The sequence below is a fragment of the Lolium perenne genome, chromosome 3 (assembly GCF_019359855.2).
Source record: "Lolium perenne isolate Kyuss_39 chromosome 3, Kyuss_2.0, whole genome shotgun sequence".
NCBI classification, from domain to species: domain Eukaryota; kingdom Viridiplantae; phylum Streptophyta; class Magnoliopsida; order Poales; family Poaceae; genus Lolium; species Lolium perenne.
The window spans coordinates 62,723,531-62,743,510 of record NC_067246.2 but is presented as its reverse complement, the minus strand read 5'-3'; the positions used below and the strand labels follow the sequence as shown (position 1 = coordinate 62,743,510).

The following is a 19,980-nucleotide window of genomic DNA, read 5'->3' as shown; positions in this document are numbered from 1 at the left end:
GATAGTCGACTAGCCAATCCTCTGGATCTTGAAGGCCGTCGAACTTCTTGAAATTATCGGGTAACTTGAATCCTGAGGGGACTCGAGTTTTCCGGACTCTCCTCGTAAAGCACGGCAAGCCACACATATCTTCGTCGGTCAATTCCGGAGATTGCCGATGATCCCTTCTGCTTTGCCGCGCTCTGTCGACTCTTGCTTGTGCTGCTGTGTCTCTTGCTCCACTTGGCCCTTCAGGTGCTGCCGCTGTTGCTGCTGCAGGTCGTGGACTATTTTGCCTTGACGCTCCTTCGGGAGGCGTTGATACAAACGCTGTCCCCATAGCTCCAACTCCTGCTACCGCCATATTGTACAATGTTTCCCTTGGATCACCTGGAGGTGGTTTAGACGCAAGGATAAAAGCATGTGTCGCCATATACCCAGCCTCTGGTGTCTTAGGGATGATGTTTCCTCTTGTATCTATCGACATGAAGGACATGTCGAGGTTCTGGACCAAGTGCTCTCTTTCTGCTTCGGGTATGTGTTGCAGCCTTGATCTTGCTCTGTTCCGCGCCTCCCGATGGCTATCACCCGTAGTTCTAGATTGTCGACTTAAATCTGCCCTTCTCCTGCTGGATGCAGAAGCTGCCTCCTTTCTCCTGTTCAACTCAGCTGTCTGTTTTTCCAATTCCCTGGCAGCTCGTGCGAGCCTATATTGATATGCTTGCAGTTCTTCTGGTGTGGCCGTGGTAGCCATTGGTTCTGTGCCGTTCATGGCTCTCGCGGCTCTGTCCCATGCTGCTTGTGAAAGTTGAACTCTATCTCGCGGCTCTGGCCCGACGTATTTGTTGCCCAGGCCTTGTCGCAGATTGGAGGGATCGACGTATGGATTTCCCAGACTGTCGAAAGCCTCAGATGTTTCCTCTTGATCTTCAATGGCGTAAATCTGATGATACTTTGTACTCAGATCTACGTTGGGTTTGGTGACATCATCATTGAGATTGATGAAGACCTTGCCCACTGTGAGAGATTTGTCGATGAAGTCGTAACTGTCGACATCGCTTGAGCCATCGCTTATATATGAGTCCGCGGATGACTCAAACGACATGTCGTTGAAGATCTTGGCGAGTTTCTCTCTTGTTCTGGTGCTGACGTAACGTGTCGCCGAGGTTTCTTCTTCTCCTGACTCGGTTGACGATGCATAGCTTGAAAAATCTGAATCGACCACCGACGATCCCGACGAAATCGGAATCTCGACACGATACGATCCTTCCTTCTCGACGCGAAAGTGAAACCTTCCGAACGTCATCTCCATGGGCTCCGCCAGATACGCATATGCATCCAAACGGGAGGGTGGGTGAGGAACAAAATCGACAAGACCAGCAGCGATCTGTTTACCTCGATCCATTGTGTTGCTTGCGGTTGACGATGTCGAAGATCTTGAGCGTGCCATCGAGATCAGCTCCTTACGCCTCTAGTTCCCACAGACGGCGCCAATTGACAAGGTATCAACTTGTCAATGCCTATGGATTGTAGGCTAGGGTTTAGTTGGAAGTAGAGGGTAAGTAGATCTCGAAGGTTTCAGCCGAAAAGTACTCGACGATTATGAAAACTAGGGTTTGCAGACAATGATTCGATTGATTCTTCGTCCCTCGACTCCCCCTTTATATAGGAGGTGGAGCCGAGGGATTCGTGCTATACAAGTTTACAGAGTCCGAGACAGTTTCTAACTCATCCCGCCAGATTACAAACAACACTTCCTATTACAACTCTATCTTTCCTTAGTAAGTCTTGGGCTCCCGAATCTTCTTATTCTTCGGGTATTGGGCCTCCAGTAAACCCCGGGTACCATCTTCGGCAGGCCCATTTGGGATGCCTATGTCAACGGGGGCCCCACACTACAGGCCGGCGCGGCCAAGGGGGGGGCCGCGCCGCCCTATGGTGTGGCCCCTCCGTGGCCCCTCTTCGTCTCTCCTTCGGACTTCTGGAAGCTTCGTGAGAAAATAGGCCCCTGGGCTTTGATTTCGTCCAATTCCGAGAATATTTCCTTACTAGGATTTCTGAAACCAAAAACAGCAGAAAACAGCAACTGGCACTTCGGCATCTTGTTAATAGGTTAGTTCCAGAAAATGCACGAATATGACATAAAGTGTGCATAAAACATGTAGATAACATCAATAATGTGGCATGGAACATAAGAAATTATCGATACGTCGGAGACGTATCAATGCTATGGAAGAATTTAAGCTTGGGGAGGTCGGTTTTGATGAAAATGATCTCTTTAGCCCTCCGGGTATTGAGGAGAAAGTTTATGTTGATTATGATATGCCTCCCATATATGATGATTATAATGATAGTGGTCTTTTGGTGCCACCTACTATGGAGGATAAATTTGATTATGATTACAATATGCCTCCTATATTTGATGATGAGAATAATAATGATAGCTACTTTGTTGAATTTGCTCCCACTACAACTAATAAAATTGATTATGCCTATGTGGAGAGTAATAATTTTATGCATGAGACTCATGATAAGAATGCTTTATGTGATAGTTATATTGTTGAGTTTGCTCATGTTGCTACTGAAAGTTATTATGAGAGAGGAAAATATGGTTGTAGAAATTTTCATGTTACTAAAACACCTCTCTATGTGCTGAAATTTTTGAAGCTACACATGTTCTATCTTCCTATGCTTGTTACTTTGCTCTTCATGAACTTGTTTATTTACAAGATTCATTTTCATAGGAAGCATGTTAGGCTTAATTTTTTTTGAATTTGCTTTTTGATGCTCTCTTTTGCTTCAACTCTTATTTCTTGCGAGTGCATCATTAAAACTGCTGAGCCCATCTTAATGGCTATAAAGAAAAGCGCTTATGGGAGACAACCCATTGTTTTTACTTCTGCACTTTATTTTATATTTGAGTCTTGGAAGTTGTTTACTACTGTATCAACCTCTCCTTATCTTAGTTTTGTGCATTGTTGTGCCAAGTAAAGTCGTTGATAGTAAGGTTCATACTAGATTTGGATTACTGCGCAGAAACAGATTTCTTTGCTGTCACGAATCTGGACCTAATTCTCTGTAGGTAACTCAGAAAATTACACTAATTTACGTGAGTGATCCTCAGATATGTACGCAACTTTCATTAAATTTGGGCATTTTCATCTGAGCAAGTCTGGTGCCACTTTAAAATTCGTCTTTACGGACTGTTCTGTTTTGACAGATTCTGCCTTTTATTTTGCATTGCCTCTTTTGCTGTGTTGGATGGATTTCTTTGTTCCATTGACTTCCAGTAGCTTTGGGCAATGTCCAGAAGTGTTAAGAATGATTGTGTCACCTCTGAACATGTGAATTTTTGATTATGCACTAACCCTCTAATGAGTTTGTTTCGACTTTGGTGTGGAGGAAGTTTTCAAGGGTCAAGAGAGGAGGATGATATACTATGATCAAGAAGAGTGAAGAGTCTAAGCTTGGGGATGCCCCCGTGGTTTATCCCTGCATATTTTAAGAAGACTCAAGCGTCTAAGCTTGGGGATGCCTTGGGCATCCCCTTCTTCATCGACAATTTATCAGGTTTCTTCTCTTAAAACTATATTTTTATTCGATCACATCTTATGTACTTTACTTGGAGCGTCTATTTGTTTTTGTTTTCTCTGAATAAATTCATGCCTGTGTGGGAGAGAGACACGCTCCGCTGTTGCAATATTACATGTGTTCTTAGCTTTATTCTTAATGTTCATGGCGAAGGTTGAACTGCTTCGTTAATTGTTATTTGGTTGGAAACAGAAAATGCTGCATGTGGTAATTGGTATAATGTCTTGAATAATTTGATACTTGGCAATTGTTGTGCTCATATAGATCATGTTTAAGCTCTTGCATCATGTACTTTGCACCTATTAATGAAGAACTACATATAGCTTGTTAAAATTTGGTTTGCATGATTGGTCTCTAGAGTCTAGATATTTTCTGGTTAAGGTGTTTGAACAACAAGGAAGACGATGTAAAGTCTTATAATGCTTACAATATGTTCATATGTGAGTCTTGCTGCACCGTTTTGTACTTGAGTTTGCTTCAAACAACCTTGCTAGCCTAGCCTTGTATTGAGAGGAATTCTTCTCGTGCATCCAAATCCTTGAGCCAAAAACTATGCCATTTGTGTCCACCATACCTACCTACTACATGGTATTTCTCTGCCATTCCAAGCAAATACTTCATGTGATACCTTTAAACAATTCAAAATCTATTATCTCTTATTTGTGTCAATGTTTTATAGCTCATGAGGAAGTATGTGGTGTTTATCTTTCGATCTTGTCATTTACTTCGGACAGACTTTCACAATGGACTAGTGGCTCATCCGCTTATCCAATAACTTTGCAGAAAGAGCTGGCAATGGGGTTCCCAACCCCAATTAATTAACCTGCATTAATAATTCTCTTCACATGTTTTGCTCTGATTCATCAGTAAGCAACTTAATTTTGCAAATAGACACTCCTCCATGGTATGTGATTGTTGGAAGGCACCCGAGGATTCGGTTAGCCATGGCTTGAGAAAGCAAAGGTTGGGAGGAGTGTCATCTAAAAAAATAAAAAAATAAAAACTAAACTAAAGTACATGTGTAAACAAAAGAGAAGAGGGATGATCTACCTTACTGGTAGAGATAACGTCCTTCATGGGAGCCACTCTTGAAAGTCTGGTTGATAAGGTAGTTAGAGTACCCATTACCATTCGTTGACAACAACAAACACCTCTCAAAACTTTATTTGTATGCTCTCTATATGATTTCAAAACTTAAAAAGCTCTAGCACATGATTTAATCCCTGCTTCCCTCTGCGAAGGGTCTATCTTCTACTTATTGTTGAGTCAGTTTACCTATTCTTTCTATCTTAGAAGCAAACACTTGTGTCAACTGTGCATTGATTCTTACATGTCTACCTATTGCACTTATTATATTACTTTGTGTTGACAATTATCCATGAGATATACATGTCGAAGTTGAAAGCAACCGCTGAAACTTATATCTTCTTTGTGTTGCTTCAATACCTTTACTTTGAATTTATTGCTTTATGAGTAACTCTTATGCAAGACTTATTGATGCTTGTCTTGAAAGTACTATTCATGAAAAGTCTTTGTTATATGATTCATTTGTTTACTCATCATCTTTACCATTGCTTTGAATCGCTGCATTCATCTCATATGCTTTACAATAGTATGATCAAGATTATGTTGGTAGCATGTCACTTAAGAAATTATCATTGTTATCGTTTACCTACTCGAGGGCGAGTAGGAACTAAGCTTGGGGATGCTTGATACGTCTCAAACGTATCTATAATTTCTTATGTTCCATGCTAGTTTTATGACAATACCTACATGTTTTGTTCACACTTTATATCGTTTTTATGCATTTTCCGGAACTAACCTATTGACGAGATGCCGAAGTGCCAGTTCCTGTTTTCTGCTGTTTTTGGTTTCAGAAATCCTAGTAAGGAAATATTCTCGGAATTGGACGAAATCAACGCCCAGCATCTTAGGATCACACGAAGCTTCCAGAACACCCGAGAGCCGCCAGAGGAGGGCCCTGTGGGCCCCAGATGATAGGCTGGCGCGGCCAGGGGGTGGGCCGCGCCCCCCTACTGTGTCGTCGCCTCGTCAGCCCTCCGACTCTGCCTCTTCGCCTATTTAAAGGTCCTCGACCTAAAACCTCGATAGGAAAAAGCCACGGTACGAGAAACCTTCCAGAGCCGCCGCCATCGCGAAGCCAAGATCTGGGGGACATGAGTCTCTGTTCCGGCACGCCGCCGGGACGGGGAAGTGCCCCCGGAAGGCTTCTCCATCAACACCACCGCCATCTTCATCAACGCTGCTGTCTCCCATGAGGAGGGAGTAGTTCTCCATCGAGGCTCGGGGCTGTACCGGTAGCTATGTGGTTCATCTCTCTCCTATGTACTTCAATACAATAATCTCATGAGCTGCCTTACATTATTGAGATTCATATGATGATGCTTGTAATCTAGATGTCATTATGCTAGTCAAGTGGATTTTACTTATGTGATCTCCGGAGACTCCTTGTCCCACGTGTGTAAAGGTGACAGTGTGTGCACCGTGTGGGTCTCTTAGGCTATATTTCAAAGAATACTTATTCACTGTTATGAATAGCATAGTGAAGTGCTTATTTATATCTCTTTATGATTGCAATGTGTTTTGTATCACAATTTATTTGTGTGCTACTCTAGTGATGTTATTAAAGTAGTTTATTCCTCCTGCACGGTGTAATGGTGATAGTGTGTGCATCGTGTAGTACTTGGCGTAGGCTATGATTGTGATCTCTTGTAGATTATGAAGTTAACTATTGCTATGATAGTATTGATGTGATCTATTCCTCCTTTCGTAGTGTGCAGGTGACAGTGTGCATGCTATGTTAGTACTTGGTTTGGTTATGTTGATCTGTTATGTACTCTAAGGTTATTTAAATATGAACATTGAATATTGTGGAGCTTGTTAACTCCGGCATTGAGGGTTCGTGTAATCCTACACAGTTTGTGGTGTTCATCATCCAACAAGAGGGTGTAGAGTCTAGCATCTATTTATTTATTCTGTTATGTGATCAATGTTGAGAGTGTCCACTAGTGAAAGTATGATCCCTAGGCCTTGTTCCTAAATACTGCTATCGCTGCTTGTTTACTGTTCTGCTGCATGTTTACTTCCTGCAATATTACTACCATCAACTGCACGCCAGCAAGCACTTTTCTGGCGCCGTTACTACTGCTTATATACATTCATACCACTTGTATTTCACTATCTCTTCGCCGAACTAGTGCACCTATACATCTGACAAGTGTATTAGGTGTGTTGGGGACACAAGAGACTTCTTGTATCGTGATTGCAGGGTTGCTTGAGAGGGATATCTTTGACCTCTTCCTCCCTGAGTTCGATAAACCTTGGGTGATCTACTTAAGGGAAACTTGTTGCTGTTCTACAAACCTCTGCTCTTGGAGGCCCAACACTGTCTACAAGAATAGAAGCACCCGTAGACATCAATCATCGCCATCATCATCACCGACGCCTCTCTATCAACCAGCCATGTTTCCCCCATCCATGCGTGAGTAATTCCCCCGCTGTAGGCTGAAGGGGATGGTAGGGATTGGATGAGATTGGTCATGTAATAGTATAAGATTGTTAGGGCATAGTGCCTAGTGTCCGTAATTGGTACTTTGATGATATTGTTGCAACTTGTTATGCTTAATGCTTGTCACTAGGGCCCGAGTGCCATGATCTCAGATCTGAACATGTTATTATTTCATCATGATATTCATTGTTTATGGTCTTACCTGCAAGTTGTATACACATGTCGCTGTCCGGAACCAATGGCCCCGAAGTGACAGAAATCGGGACAACCGGAGGGGATGGTAGTGATGTGAGGATCACATGTGTTCACGAGTGTTAATGCTTTGCTCCGGTACTCTATTAAAAGGAGTACCTTAATATCCAGTAGATTCCCTTGAGGCCCGGCTGCCACCGGCTGGTAGGACAAAAGATGTTGTGCAAGTTTCTCATTGCGAGCATGTACGACTATAATTGGAACACATGCCTATTGATTGCTTTGTACTTAGACACCGTTTTATTATTATCTGCAAATGCCCTGCTTGATTGTTACATGAGTTTCTCTCATCCATGCAACGCCCGTTATCCATCCCCGTGCCTACAGTATTTTAATCCTGCTGTTTACTATAATCACTACTGCTGTCTCTGTTACTCTGCTGCTGTTATTTCACTACCGCTACTGCTATAAAACTGTTACTACTGATAAACTCTTGCGAGCAAGTCTGTTTCCAGGTGCAGCTGAATTGACAACTCCGTTGTTAAGGCTTTCAAGTATTCTTTGTCTCCCCTTGTGTCGAATCAATAAATTGGGTTTTACTACCCACGAAGACTGCTGCGATCCCCTATACTTGTGGGTTATCAATCACCAAGCCCCTGACAGCGGGAAACTCACCGATCTGTTCGGTGGGATGACTTTTGAGTCGGCCGCGGAAACCGATTTACTTCAAGATAGCGACTTCGGTAGCTTCACCAACTTAGACTTCACCAATAACACCAACTTCACCGCTAGCAAGGAGGTCTTCGTCGAACTATACGGCGGTGTCACCTACCCTATGGATAATGCGTGGGTGCTAAGCCTAGCATCACGCAACAAGAACTTGATGATCCAAAATTGCGAGCTCGATGATAACGCTGACTCGACACACCATCAGATATGCGTGCTCACGGAGCCGGGTCGCGAGTAGAGGAAGATGAGTAATCTGAGGCTTTCGACCCATTGGGCAACCCCTATATTGATCCCGTAGATCTCACGAAAGGAACAGGAAGCAAGTATGCTGAAGCCCAGCTAAGAGCGCAGGTGCAGCTTTCTCAAGGTGCATGGGATAGAGCCACAAGGGCTATAAACGGTATAGAACCAATGACAACACAAGCATCGGCAGAGGAGCTAACAACATATCAATATAAACTCAGCTGTGCAAAACGCGAGTTGCAGAAGATGGAAGAAAAACTTGATACAAGGAAAGCAGCGGCAAACGCATCAAGCGAACGCAGAGCTAACCTGAGCGCGCACTCAGGGAACTCAACAAACAACCATAGAGAACCCCGCGGAAGAGCAAGGTCTCGGATGGCAGGCATACCAGAACACGAGCGAGGAGAACATCTGATTCAAGATCACGAAATGTCCTTCATGGCAATAGATTTGAGAGGGCATCTAACGCCCAAGACGCCAGAAGCAGCTTACATGGCGACACACGCATACCTGATGGCAACCAGGCCACCTCAGGGCGATCCCCGAGCATCTTTGTATCAAACTTCTATGGCAGGTATCGGTGTTATGGGAGCAGCAATAGCCGACAGAGAAGTTATTCAGCAACCCGCAAGATATCCACGCCGTAATAGCCCAAGGCAACATAGCCCTCCGCAGGGAGCGGCAGGAACTCACAACATTCAAAGAGAAGGCGATGCAAGGAATAATGCGGCTCAGGCACAAGTCAATAGAGCACGAGAAGAAAGAGGTCGCGAAGATAGGAGCCGAGAAAATCACCAGACAATAGATAATAGTGAAGAGGAATTATGCGGACTCCCTTGATTTACCCGTAGGTTCGCAAGACTCGGGTACCTACTAGTTACAAACTATCCGACAGTTACAAAAAGTTCGATGGACTCCAAGATCGAGAAGATTGGTTGGTCGATTACTTGGAGATAGTAAAGTTAACTGGTGGCTCAAGAGCGACGGCCATGCAAAGCATCCAGATGCACCTTAACGGAGCCGTAAGATCGTGGATGAGGAAATTGCCAGAGGGGTCGATAGACAGCTGGGAAACCTTCGAGAGGCTGTTCGTGCAGAATTTCAAATCCACATGCAAAAAGCCATCGTCGATTAAGCAGTTGAGAACTTGCACGCAAAAATCAGGCGAGTCAATGCGAGCATACGTACAGTGATGGAGTCTCATGAAAAATCAGCTAAGTATGTGTCTGATGAGAGAGCAATCGGCGCATTTTATCGGGGGCATCCGCAAAAGAGACTTGGTGGAAGAGCTGGGAAGATCAAACCCAAGAACAGTTGCGGAGCTCATGGAAATAGCAAACTAGTAGGCCGATGGTAAGATTCCGTGTCCAGAACAAACAACCTCGTTTACCCGAGGAAGATCGTAGCAGAAACAACAACCAACATAGGCGACGATTTCGAAATTTTGCAGAATATGACGGTCCCACCAAAGTTTTGGCTGGTTTCCGTACCAATAATAGTACAAAACATATATCACTAAAAAAATTAGATGGTTTATTACTTTCTAATGATATAATTTTTATATTCCATAATTTATATTATTTTGATCAAATCAACGATATAGGGATGTAGACAAGTAAACTTAAAATGGAGGCCAAGCTGATTTTTTTTCCGATTAAGGAGGCCAAGCTATACACTTTATTTGGAAACACTCAAAATTAGTGTTTCAAAGTTTCAACAAATCCGAAATAAAATTCTAGAGACAGCCAATGATGTATACTACAAGGGAAATCTCAATACAAACTATTTCATATTCTAAGCTACAAAAAAATAATAAATTCTAACAAATTTTATATTGATTATTGCACATTTCAATACTATGAAATTTCTCAGCTTTTGTCAATTTCATGTAGCCTAGAATACAAATCTGTTTGCATTGGGATTTTACACGATTATCCATCATTGTCTATCTCCATTGTTTCGGTTTTTTTTCTTTAACTTTAAAATACGAGTTTTAAGTGTTTCAAATAAATAGCTACATGTAGCTCGGCCTCCAAAACGGCAGACTCGACAGACAGGGTCTATAAACCGGGACGGATGAAGTAGTTATTCCCAACAAATGGGGAGGTAATCATTCTAGCTACAGAGGTGCCGATGGTGACTGCTGGTAGGAGCTCGCGCAGTCGGCGTTGGCCAAGGTGACGGTGCCCTTGTCCAGGTCGTAGCCAATGTGCAAGTTCTGCTGCGCGATGCACCCGATGAGGGCCAGTGGCTGCTGATCCGTCACAGGTGCCACCGCCAAACACATAAACCCCTCCTGCAACTCCGCGAACATGTTCTCCGGCTTCAGCGTCAGCTCCGGCGCGCCTGGGCCGATTAGCTGCAGCTTAATGTCCGGCACATTCTTCTCGAACAGGGACCTACGGTTCGCGTCGTTCACGTCGTAGCACAGCTGCAGCGTATGATCCGGCGACACCACCGTCGGGAGGTTGATCCGCCGCTTGAGCTCCTCCACCATTGGGTCCAGCAGCGCCTTTACGAGGTAGGTCAGCATCGAGCCTGTGTCGAGGACGACATCGTACCGCTTCCGGCTCGGAAGCGCGAAGGTGGCGTTCCCGATCTTGATGTCCTCGAGCGCGATGATGTGGAAGGCGTCCCCTTGGGACGGGAACAGCACCGCGGTGACCGCGCCCGGCTCCTTGACGGCGGCGCGGGAGCCGAAGTTGAGCGCGGAGGAGGCGTTCGGCGTGGAGAACGGCGCGAGGCAGTAGGAGAACCTCCGTCCGAACGAGGTGTCGGCGCCGATCTGGGAGACGAGGGACAAGGTTCCGTCGCCGAGGCCGACGACGCCGTCGCCCCCGAACACGCCGAACGTGGACGTGGTGCAGCCGAAGTTGACGTTCGCCACCCGCAGCTGCGGGCGTTCGCGGCACCCCACGCAGCCACCGGGGGCGTCTTCGAAGGTGAAGGTCTCGGCGGAGAGGACGCCGATGACATCATAGCTACTGGCGTATTTGTAGTCGTACTTGCAGCTGGAGCCGTCGGTGCCGCAGGAGCTGCCGGTGAGCGCGCGGCACGCGGCGGAGTCGCAACCCACGCGGCCGAACGTGGAAGAGTTAGACGGGTAGAAGTCGCCGTTCGGAGGTTGGGCGGTGGTGTCGTTGCTACAACGTAGCCACACGAGGTCGCTGCCGGTGTCGGCCAGGGCGAGCATGCGGATGGGCGGGGTGCCGACGTTGACGTACATTAGGTACTCGAATGGCCTGCCGATGATCTGAGAGACGGCGCCGTCAGGGGAGCCGCCAGCGGCGAAGGAGCGTGTGAGCGCTGCGGCGCGTGCCGTGGATCGTCGCGCGGCAGCGAGCATGCGTTCCGGCGCGGTAAGCGACGGGTCGTGGAACGGCGACTTGACAGAGTCACGGTGGATGAACTCCACGCTAAACCCGTCACCGGCGTACGCCGTGCACAGGCACAGCTGGTCTGTCAGGACGACGGCAATTAGCAGGAAAGCGCGAGATACCGTCCCCGCCATTGTGCCCTGCATGATTCCTCAACTCCCTTCCTGATTGTATAACTCCCAATGGCTAGCTCCTGCTGTGTCCCTTCTTATAGTGTCCTTACTGTGTACCATAAACTGCAAGCAGGTAACCGACGTGGGAGAGTAAATATTTGATATGGACCGCTGATAGCTGCATTATTATGAGTAAATTACGTCCTAAATCCATGATTTGACTGGAGAGAGAGAAGTAGGAGGTCTTCAACTGTATTTTTGAGTGTGATATAAACTTGTATAATTCAACGGCGTAAAATATCGAATGTTTGTCGAGCATGTAGTAGCCGAATCCGAAGGATCGAGCGCTCGAGTGCAAAGACAGCCTGGTGATTGATGATTCCTGATTTTCCTCCATCCGAAATGATGAACAGTAAAGTTCTTCGGAAACGGCAAGGATTAAACTGATTTATTATACGCATAATGGTCCTACTAGGGAAGTTAATTAGCGCGGCGATATGCCGCACCCGTGGCCTTAATTCAGTTATGATATAAGAGAAATAGATATATTCACGCTGGTACGGTATGAAAGAAGCAATATATGTAATGAGACTGGTTTGCACCATATACACCCTTGCTGGGTTGTGTATAATAACACGGAAAATTTATGTGCTGATGTAAAATTATGCACCGTCAAAGAGTGACAATATGCAAACAGAGCTTGGCTCTGTTGGTTAGGTCCCTTGTGGTGAAACCAGCCCATCCAGTTTTAATTCCTAGATTTGACATGGGTGTTTGCATTTACCTGGATTTATTTCATGATTTAACCGGCGCTATGCTTTCAGTGTTAGGTAACGTGCCCGTCAATAGCGGGGCGCTAGTGGTGATTTTCTCAACCTTAAGATATGCCGGCTCAGTCCCTCGGAGGTGCTCATACGGGTAGGGTGTGCGTGCGTGCGTTCATAGGGGTGTTTGTACGTGCGTGTTTGTGAGTGTCTGCGTTGTACCGTGTTCTAAAAAAAAGAGTGACAATATGGAAACTACGAGGGAAACCTAGAGCTAAAAGTTGTGTCGGAAAATTACGGTGTAACAGAAATTTTACCGTTGACAATTGATGATGAATTGTGGCATAAAAAGTTATGCACCCTTGAAGACTTCCGTAGGGTTACTACTGCCAGAAAATTACGGCCGAAAAGTTGTGCCAAAAATTTACCGTCAAGTAAATAAAAGGAGTTGAAAAAATGCTCCCGCGGATGTAGGCTAACTATCAGCAGAAAATTATGTCCGCAAAGGTGAGTAGTTAAGAAGGGATTAAAAAAACCATGTAAACATAGATAATCATTACCACAAAATTATGGCCTGAAAGGTGTGTCAAAGAATTATGTTACTTATGATGTGGGGGATTTTTTTCGATGTTACATACGGCGTGGCACGATTTATTACATGTGCTACTGTTTTTTTTGTAAGTACACGCAAAGTGATACATTGATTTTTATGTATATAATACATAGAGATTGCACCAATGTTTCATACCTATTCCTGTAATATTGGATAAGTTAGAACAAACTCAAAAATAAAAAATTGTTGGATACACCGCAGAAAATGGTGCAAAACGATGTAACTTTTTGCACACATGAAAAAATTGTTACATTCGAAAAAGAAATGTACCATTGACGGGAATTTTTGTACCATCATTTCGCAACTTTCATATCTACAAATAAAAATATTGGGGACCAATGTTACATACTTCAATAAAATTAATACTTACGAATCATTTTAGTTACACGATCCGACGCGGGGGAGTTGTTCAAATGTTGGAGACTTACATACTCTAGAAACAAATGATACATATAAACCGTTCTTGTACCATGATAGGACGCGCGGAAATCATTCATTTAAATAGATCGGATGGTCCGGAAGGCGACTGATGGAAGGATTTTTTACAGTCGGCTCATCCCTAGCGCTGGCCTTTATTATACGCATAAAGGTCCTATTTTATTTCATTATTTATGATCGCTTCATGGGTATGGGCCGATCGATTCCTTCCCGATCTTCGGAACAAGCCACCGGGCCCGTACGTGGCTATGTACCCGAGCAGAGTCTAGGCCGAAATAAAATAGCTCACTGGCTTGTATATATGTGTCGACGGGCTGTCACCGTAGAGGCGACGACGGTTGGGCTCCCGCTGGCAGTTCGCCGAGAAGTCGTCCAGCTCGAGCTCACTGGCGTCCAACTACCAGAAAGTGCCAGAGGACAACCTATCTCGGGAGACTGCAGCTACTGGCGAGAGAAAACGACGGCAGCGCCGACGACCTATCCATGTCCTTCTCGCAGAGAAGGCCTGCAGCCGTCGCAGGGACCCTCATGTTCGTCAGCCGGCTTCTTCATTGTTGGTGGCTTGTCAACGGGAAACCATTCAGGTTCTTGATCGTGATGTTGCAGCCCCCTTAGGGACCGGCACCTTTTCAGTAAGATGTTGTTAGCATAGTAAGTGATTATATCATTGCAGAAAGTAGACGGGAAACGATGTTTGGTAAACGCCTACATCTGCGGAGCATGTTTTACAGACGCTTCTCCCCAGGTACTATCATAGTACCATCGACGATAAGCCCGCTATGGTATACAAACACGTTAGATCTACGAACGCCACGCCGGTCCAGCGTCCCTGCCACGGGCACCGGACCGTCCCTAAAAATCATTCTTTTGTCTAACCTAAGCTTTCGTCTAGTGTGTTTTGGCTACCCTGGGTTCCCTTATATATTAGTTTAGTTCCAGGTTACAGAGTTCGACTTCAACACATAACCTACCAGCACAATTCAAGTCCAACTGTATCCTATACACATATCCGACGCAACTTCAACAATCTCCACCTTGGCGAATATGTTTCAAACTTGTAAATCATCATCTTCGCGTGAACATATGTGTATCGTTGCTCACTTTCTTGAGACGGCGTCCGAATCCTCATAGGACTCTCGGTTGCCCATGCTGATCTCGTCGCCGCTTCCTCCTTTTCAGCTCCACCTAGAAAGATGCTCACATGCACCTTGTACATGTTATTCCTATTCCTCCTGCCCTTTAACACCAGCTTCTTGTTCTTCTTGACTCGTATGGTCAACTTGTCCCTGTCAACACGGTAGACATAACCGTTGTCATGGAGTTCACCAAGTGAGATAAGGTTCCTCTGAGAACTTGACACATATCTAACATCCTGAAGCACCAGTTCATCACCATCTTGAGTCTTGATCTTAATATCTTCCATGCCCATAATGCACTGAGGCACACCACTGACTTGATAGACAACTCCAAGATTACCAGGCTTGTAGGTAGAGAACTGACATGGGTATGCCTAATGGGCATATGACAAGTATACCCCTGGTTATATTTTCATGCATCTGAAGAGTCGAAGGATTATGAACTCGAAGATTAGCAGGCCCATCAAGTCGATGATGTGCAGCCCAAGAAAGTAGAGTTGATATATGGAAACTTGTAATAATATTTGGAAAGGCCCAACACGGCCCGATGATTGTATACTTGTATGGCACGGAAAGCTTCGGCTTCGCCTCCATATAAGGGTGAAGCTGACGACAAAAAGAGGACCGATCATTCTAAACCCTAGCTACCATATTGTTTCTAGTTGGACGCATTTGTTCGTCTGACCACCTTCGAGTTCTACTTCTTCTCTATTTTCACGAAACCTTAAGTCTATAATCTGTAGGCATTGACGAGTTCATACCTCGTCAATTGGCGACGTCTGTGGGAATTTGAGGTAGCAAGGTCCTGATCTCGATGGCATCATCATCATCATCGTCGGCATCAAGCAACATGATGGAAGGAGGTAAACCGATCCAATCTTGTCTTGTCGATTTGTTCCTCACCCACCTGCCCGTTTGCCTGCATATGCCAATCTGGGAGAAGCAATTAATGGAGATGACGTTTGGAAGCTTCCGTTTTCTCATCGGGAAAGAAGGATCACATCGCTTTGCGGCACCGATTTTTTCGGGACCGTCGGCGGTCGAGCCTGAATCCTCGGTAGCGTCAACATCATCCATTGAGTCAGATGATGAGGAAATTTCGCCATCATGCATCACCAAGCCCCTGACAGCGGGAAACTCGCTGATCTGTTCGGCGGGATGACTTTCGAGTCGGCCGCGGAAACCGATTTACTTCAAGATAGCGACTTCGGCAGCTTCACCAACTTCGACTTCACCAATAACACCAACTTCACCGCTAGCAAGGAGGTCTTCACCAAACTATATGGCGGTGTCACCTACCCTATGCATAATGTGCGGGTGCTAAGCCTAGCATCACGCAACAAGAACTTGATGATCCAAAATTGTGAGCTCGATGATAACGCTGACTCGACACACCATCAGATATGCGTGCTCACGGAGCCGGGTCGCGAGTAGAGGAAGATGAGTAATCTGAGGTTTTCGCCCCATTGGGCAACCCCTGTGTTGATCCCGCAGATCTCACGAAAGGAACATGAATCAAGTATGCTGAAGCCTAGCCAAGAGAGCAGGTGCAACTTTCTCAAGGTGCATGGCATAGAGCCACAAGGGCTATAAAGGGTATAGAACCAATGACAACACAAGCATCGGCAGAGGAGCTAACAACATATCAATATAAACTCAGCTGTGCAAAACGCGAGTTGCAGAAGATGGAGGAAAAACTTGATGCAAGGAAAGCAGCGGCAGACGCATCCAGCGAACGCAGAGCTAACCTGAGCGCGCACTCAGGGAACTCAACAAACAACCATAGAGAACCTCGCGGAAGAGCAAGGTCTCGGATGGCAGGCATACCAGAACACGAGCGAGGAGAACATCTGATTCAAGATCTCGACATGTCCTTCATGCCAATAGATTCGAGAGGGCATGTAACGCCCAAGACGCCAGAAGCAGCTTACATGGCGACACACGCATACCTGATGGCAGCCAGGCCACCTCAGGGCCATCCCCGAGCATCTTTGTATCAAACTTCTATGGCAGGTGTCGATGTTATGGGAGCATCAATAGCCGACAGAGAAGTTATTCAGCAACTCGCAAGATCTCCACGCCGTAATAGCCCAAGGCATCATAGCCCTCGGCAGGCAGCGGCAGGAACTCACAACATTCAAAGAGAAGGCGATGCAAGGAATAATTTGGCTCAAGCACGAGTCGATAGAGCACGGGAAGAAAGAGGTTGCGAAGATAGGAACCGAGAAAATCGCCAGACAATAGATAATAGTGAAGAGGAATTATGCGAACTCCCTTGATTTACCCGTAGGTTCGCAAGACTCGGGTACCTACTAGTTTCAAACTATCCGACAGTTACAAAAAGTTCGACGGACTCCAAGATCGAGAACATTGGTTGGTCGACTACTTGGTGATAGTAAAGTTAACTGGCGGCTCAAGAGCGACGGCCATGCAAAGCATCCAGATGCACCTTAACGGAGCCGTAAGATCGTGGATGAAGAAATTGCCAGAGGGGTCGATAGAAAGCTGGGAAACCCTCGAGATGCTGTTCGTGCAGAATTTCAAATCCACATGCGAAAAGCCATCGTCGATTAAGCAGTTGAGAACTTGCACGCAAAAATCAGGCAAGTCAATGCGAGCATACATACAACGGTGGAGTCTCATGAAAAATCGGCTAAGTATGTGTCTGATGAGAGAGCAATCAACGCATTTTATCAGGGGCATCCGCAAAAGAGACTTGGTGGAAGAGCTGGGAAGAGCAAACCCGAGAACAGTTGCGGAGCTCATGGAAATAGCAAACAAGTAGACCGATGGCGAAGATGTTGTCTAGAACAAACGACCTCGTTCACCCGAGGAAGATCGTAGCAGAAACAACAACCAATATAGGCGATGATTCCGCAATTTTGCGGGAATATGACGGTCCCACCCTAGTTTTGGCTGGTTTCCGTAGCAATAATAGTACAAAACATATATCACTAAAAAAATAGACGGTTTATTACTTTCTAATGATATAATTTTTATATTCCATAATTTATATTATTTTGATCAAATCAACCATCTAGGGATGTAGACAAGGAAAACTTAAAACGGAGGCCAAGCTTATTTTTTTTCGATAAAGGAGGCCAAGCTATACACTTTATTTGGAAACACTCAAAATTAGAGTTTCAAAGTTTCAAAAAATCCGAAATAAATTTTAGAGACAGCCAATGATGTATAGTACAATGGTGTAAAATCTCAATACAAACTATTTCATATTCTAGGCTACACAAAAATAATAAATTCTAACAAACTTTATATTGATTAGTGCACATTTCAATACTATGAAATTTCTTAGATTTTGTCAATTTCATGTAGCCTAGAATACAAATCTGTTTGCATTGGGATTTTACACGATTGTAGCATCCATCATTATCTATCTCCATTGTTTCGGTTTCTTTTTAAAACTTTTAAAATACGAGTTTTAAGTGTTTCAAATAAATAGCTAACTCGGCCTCGAAAACGGCAGACTCGACAGACAAGGTCTATAAACTGGGACGGAGGAAGTAGTTATTCCCAACAAATGGGGTGGTAATCATTCTAGCTACAGAGGTGCCGATGGTAACTGCTGGTAGGAGCTCGCGCAGTCGGCGTTGGCCAAGGTGACGGTGCCCTTGTCCAGGTCGTAGCCAATGTGCAAGTTCTGCTGCGCGATGCACCCGATGAGGGCCAGTGGCTGCTGATCCGTCACCGGTGCCACCGCCAAACACATAAACCCCTCCTGCAACTCCGCGAACATGTTCTCCGGCTTCAGCGTCAGCTCCGGTGCGCCTGGGCCGATTAGCTGCAGCGTAATGTCCGGCACATTCTTCTCGAACAGGGACCTACGGTTCGCGTCGTTCACGTCGTAGCACAGCTGCAGCGTAGGATCTGGCGACACCACCGTCGGGAGGTTGATCCGCCGCTTGAGCTCCTCCACCATTGGGTCCAGCAGCGTCTTTACGAGGTAGGTCAGCATCGAGCCTGTGTCGAGGACGACATCGTACCGTTTCCGGCTCGGAAGCGCGAAGGTGGCGTTCCCGATCTTGATGTCCTCGAGCGCGATGATGTGGAAGGCGTCCCCTTGGGACGGGAACAGCACCGCGGTGACCGCGCCCGGCTCCTTGACGGCGGCGCGGGAGCCGAAGTTGAGCGCGGAGGAGGCGTTCGGTGCGGAGAACGGCGCGAGGCAGTAGGAGAACCTCCGTCCGATCGAGGTGTCGGCGCCGATCTGGGAGACGAGGGACAAGGTTCCGTCGCCGAGGCCGACAACGCCGTCGCCCCCGAACACGCCGAACGTGGACGTGGTGCAGCCGAAGTTGACGTTCGCCACCCGCAGCTGCGGGCGTTCGCGGCACCCCACGCAGCCACCGGGGGCGTCTTCGAAGGTGAAGGTCTCGGTGGAGAGGACGCCGATGACATCATAGCTACTGGCGTATTTGTAGTCGTACTTGCAGCTGGAGCCGTCGGTGCCGCAGGAGCTGCCGGTGAGCGCGCGGCACGCGGCGGAGTCGCAGCCCACGCGGCCAAACGTGGAAGAGTTGGACGGGTTGAAGTCGCCGTTCGGAGGTTGGGCGGTGCTGTCGTTGCTGCAACGTAGCCACACGAGGTCGCTGCCGGTGTCGGCCAGGGCGAGCATGCGGATGGGCGGCGTGCCGACGTTGACGTACATTAGGTACTCGAATGGCCGGCCGATGATCTGGGACACGGCGCCGTCAGGGGAGCCGCCAGCGGCGAAGGAGCGTGTGAGCGCCGCGGCGCGCACCGTGGATCGTCGCGCTGCAGCGAGCATGCGTTCCGGCGCGGTAAGCGACGGGTCGTGGAACGGCGACTTGACAGAGTCACGGTGGATGAACTCCACGCTAAACCCATCGCCAGCGTACGCCGTACACCGCCACAGCTGAGCCGTCAGGACGACAGCAATTAGCAGGAAAGCGCGAATTACCGTCCCCGCCATTGTTGTGTCCTGATCTCCTGATTATAACTCCCAATGGCTAGCTACTTATAGGAGCTTTACTGTACGTACATACCATAAATGGTAGCCATGGATTATGGGAGACGAATAAGGTAAGTACAGATTTGATATGAATTGCCGATTGCCAGCTGCATTATGCGTAAATCACGTCCTAAAATCATCCATGGATGATTTGATTGGAGGGTGTAGTATACCTAGCCCATATAATACAGTAATACACAATTTCTGAAAATCTCAAAGCCTTACTTGCCCATTCATGCATGGCAGGAGTGGGATAAAACTTTAGTCTCACGTTGCTAGTTTTAGA

General features: G+C 46.4%; 2 protein-coding genes across 2 annotated transcripts; both read right to left on the bottom strand.

Annotated features, from left to right (window-relative positions):
- Window positions 1–10,231: 10,231 nt before the first annotated feature.
- LOC127338244 (probable aspartic protease At2g35615) lies at window positions 10,232–11,788 on the bottom strand. The gene has a single exon (XM_051364443.1). The coding sequence runs from the start codon at window positions 11,784–11,786 to the stop codon at window positions 10,383–10,385; it is 1,404 nt and encodes a 467-aa protein (XP_051220403.1). The 5' UTR covers window positions 11,787–11,788; the 3' UTR covers window positions 10,232–10,382.
- A 6,419-nt stretch (window positions 11,789–18,207) lies between these two features.
- Window positions 18,208–19,657, bottom strand: LOC127338245 (probable aspartic protease At2g35615). Its single transcript, XM_051364445.2, has one exon. The coding sequence runs from the start codon at window positions 19,653–19,655 to the stop codon at window positions 18,264–18,266; it is 1,392 nt and encodes a 463-aa protein (XP_051220405.1). The 5' UTR covers window positions 19,656–19,657; the 3' UTR covers window positions 18,208–18,263.
- Between the last annotated feature and the right edge of the window lie 323 nt (window positions 19,658–19,980).